This window comes from Bison bison, unplaced genomic scaffold (genome assembly GCF_000754665.1).
Source record: "Bison bison bison isolate TAMUID 2011002044 unplaced genomic scaffold, Bison_UMD1.0 scf7180017864291, whole genome shotgun sequence".
NCBI lineage: Eukaryota > Metazoa > Chordata > Mammalia > Artiodactyla > Bovidae > Bison > Bison bison.
In genome coordinates, this window is record NW_011494863.1 from 1,466,241 (window position 1) to 1,467,749 (window position 1,509).

The following is a 1,509-nucleotide window of genomic DNA, read 5'->3' on the forward strand; positions in this document are numbered from 1 at the left end:
TTAAACATAATCCTGTTTTGTAGGATCTGCCCATCCAAGAGAGGCTTCTCAGGAGGAGGAAGCCCCCCTGAAGGAACAGGTTTGTGGCCCTTCCAAGGGCAGGGCTGGGAGAGAGGTCAGGGGAGCCACCCTCCACTGGGCTCCTCATCAGTCAAGGTCCTGCCTACATCCTCTCCCCTGAATAACCTTTCATCATCTGTGTCTCCTTGAACCCCCACCCAGCATCAGAACCCTCTAAGACAGAAGTTCGCTGCAGGGGCTGAAGCAGGAGCTGTGCTGGCAGGACAGCTGGGCTTCCTGGAACAGCCACTGGGGGTCTTTGTGCGACTGCGGGATCCGGTGGTACTGGGGCCCCTTATTGAGGTGCCCCTCCCCAGCAGGTGAGGTGGCTGAGTTGGGGGTCAGGGATCCTGGAATCCAGAAAAGGCCTTTACCCAGGAGGGTATTAGGAAGTCTTTGGGACCAGTTCTTTAGGGTGTGTGGGGGGTGGTGCTTAGGGAGGGGTAGTGGTTAGAGCTGCAAAGACGGTGTGAGCGTGTATACGGGGAGTAGTAATGAGGTCAGAGGCCAGGGCTGCCCTGTGAGATAGCAGCCTCTGATTCTCTCCAGGACCTGGTTCTTTCCTCAGGTTTTTCTGCCTGCTCCTCGGTCCCCCTACACTGGGAAGGGGCTACCATGAGATGGGCCGAGCAGTGGCCATCCTCCTCAGTGACCTGGTGAGCTGGACAGGCATGTGTGTCTGTGTGCATGCACATAGGCTTGTGTCAAGTGAGTGTGTGTGTACTCTCTAGGTGTGACTGAGTACGACAGTGAAGCAGAATGTGGCTTCCTGTCTGTGAGCAGGAGGATTGAAATTGCCTTGGCTACCACCACAGCCCCCCTTACCTAGCACAGAGCTGGCACACAGTAGGCACCCACAGATACTCCCTGAATGCATGCATGCCTGAATGAATGCTTAAATGACTCATCTGCCTATGTGACCTGTGTCTAGTTTTGAAACTGTGAAAATGCATGTAAGAACAGATCTGTATTTAGACTGTATTTAGTGCCTCTCTGTGCCCCTATCCCCAGCAATTTCAGTGGAGAGTTCGGCGGGCCAGCAGCCTTCATGACCTTCTGGCAGCCCTGGATGCTTTCCTAGAGGAAGTGACAGTGCTCCCTCCAGGTCGATGGGACCCAACAGCTCGGATTCCCCCACCTAAATGCCTGCCCTCTGAGCACAAAAGGTATCTGGGGGGTCATCATGCCATAGAGATCCTTCCAGTGTTGAGGAAGGGAAGTGGGGGAGGGGGGCTAGATGAAAGGGTAAGACCTGCGTTCTGCTGGACCACTCTGTGGCTGTGAGACCTTGAGTATCTTCCCGTGCTGGAGCCTGGCTTTCACTATTAGAAGGCGACCTGGACCTTGTGGAGCTGCGGCGCCCCCAGCCCGCAAACACACAACCCGCCGCCAGGGGGCGGATCGCCGAGAACTCTGGCGCCGAGTCGCGGTCTGGTAGCAGAGCCTTAG

At 56.0% G+C, this 1,509-nt stretch overlaps 1 protein-coding gene across 1 annotated transcript in view; it reads left to right on the plus strand.

Moving 5' to 3' along the window:
• Nucleotides 1–1,509, plus strand: part of SLC4A9 (solute carrier family 4, sodium bicarbonate cotransporter, member 9) — a 14,812-nt gene that overhangs the window by 2,899 nt on the left and 10,404 nt on the right. The window contains 4 exon segments of the mRNA XM_010850351.1: nt 24–79; nt 223–380; nt 629–716; nt 1,072–1,226. Of these exon segments, the coding sequence (XP_010848653.1) occupies nt 24–79; nt 223–380; nt 629–716; nt 1,072–1,226 (457 nt within the window).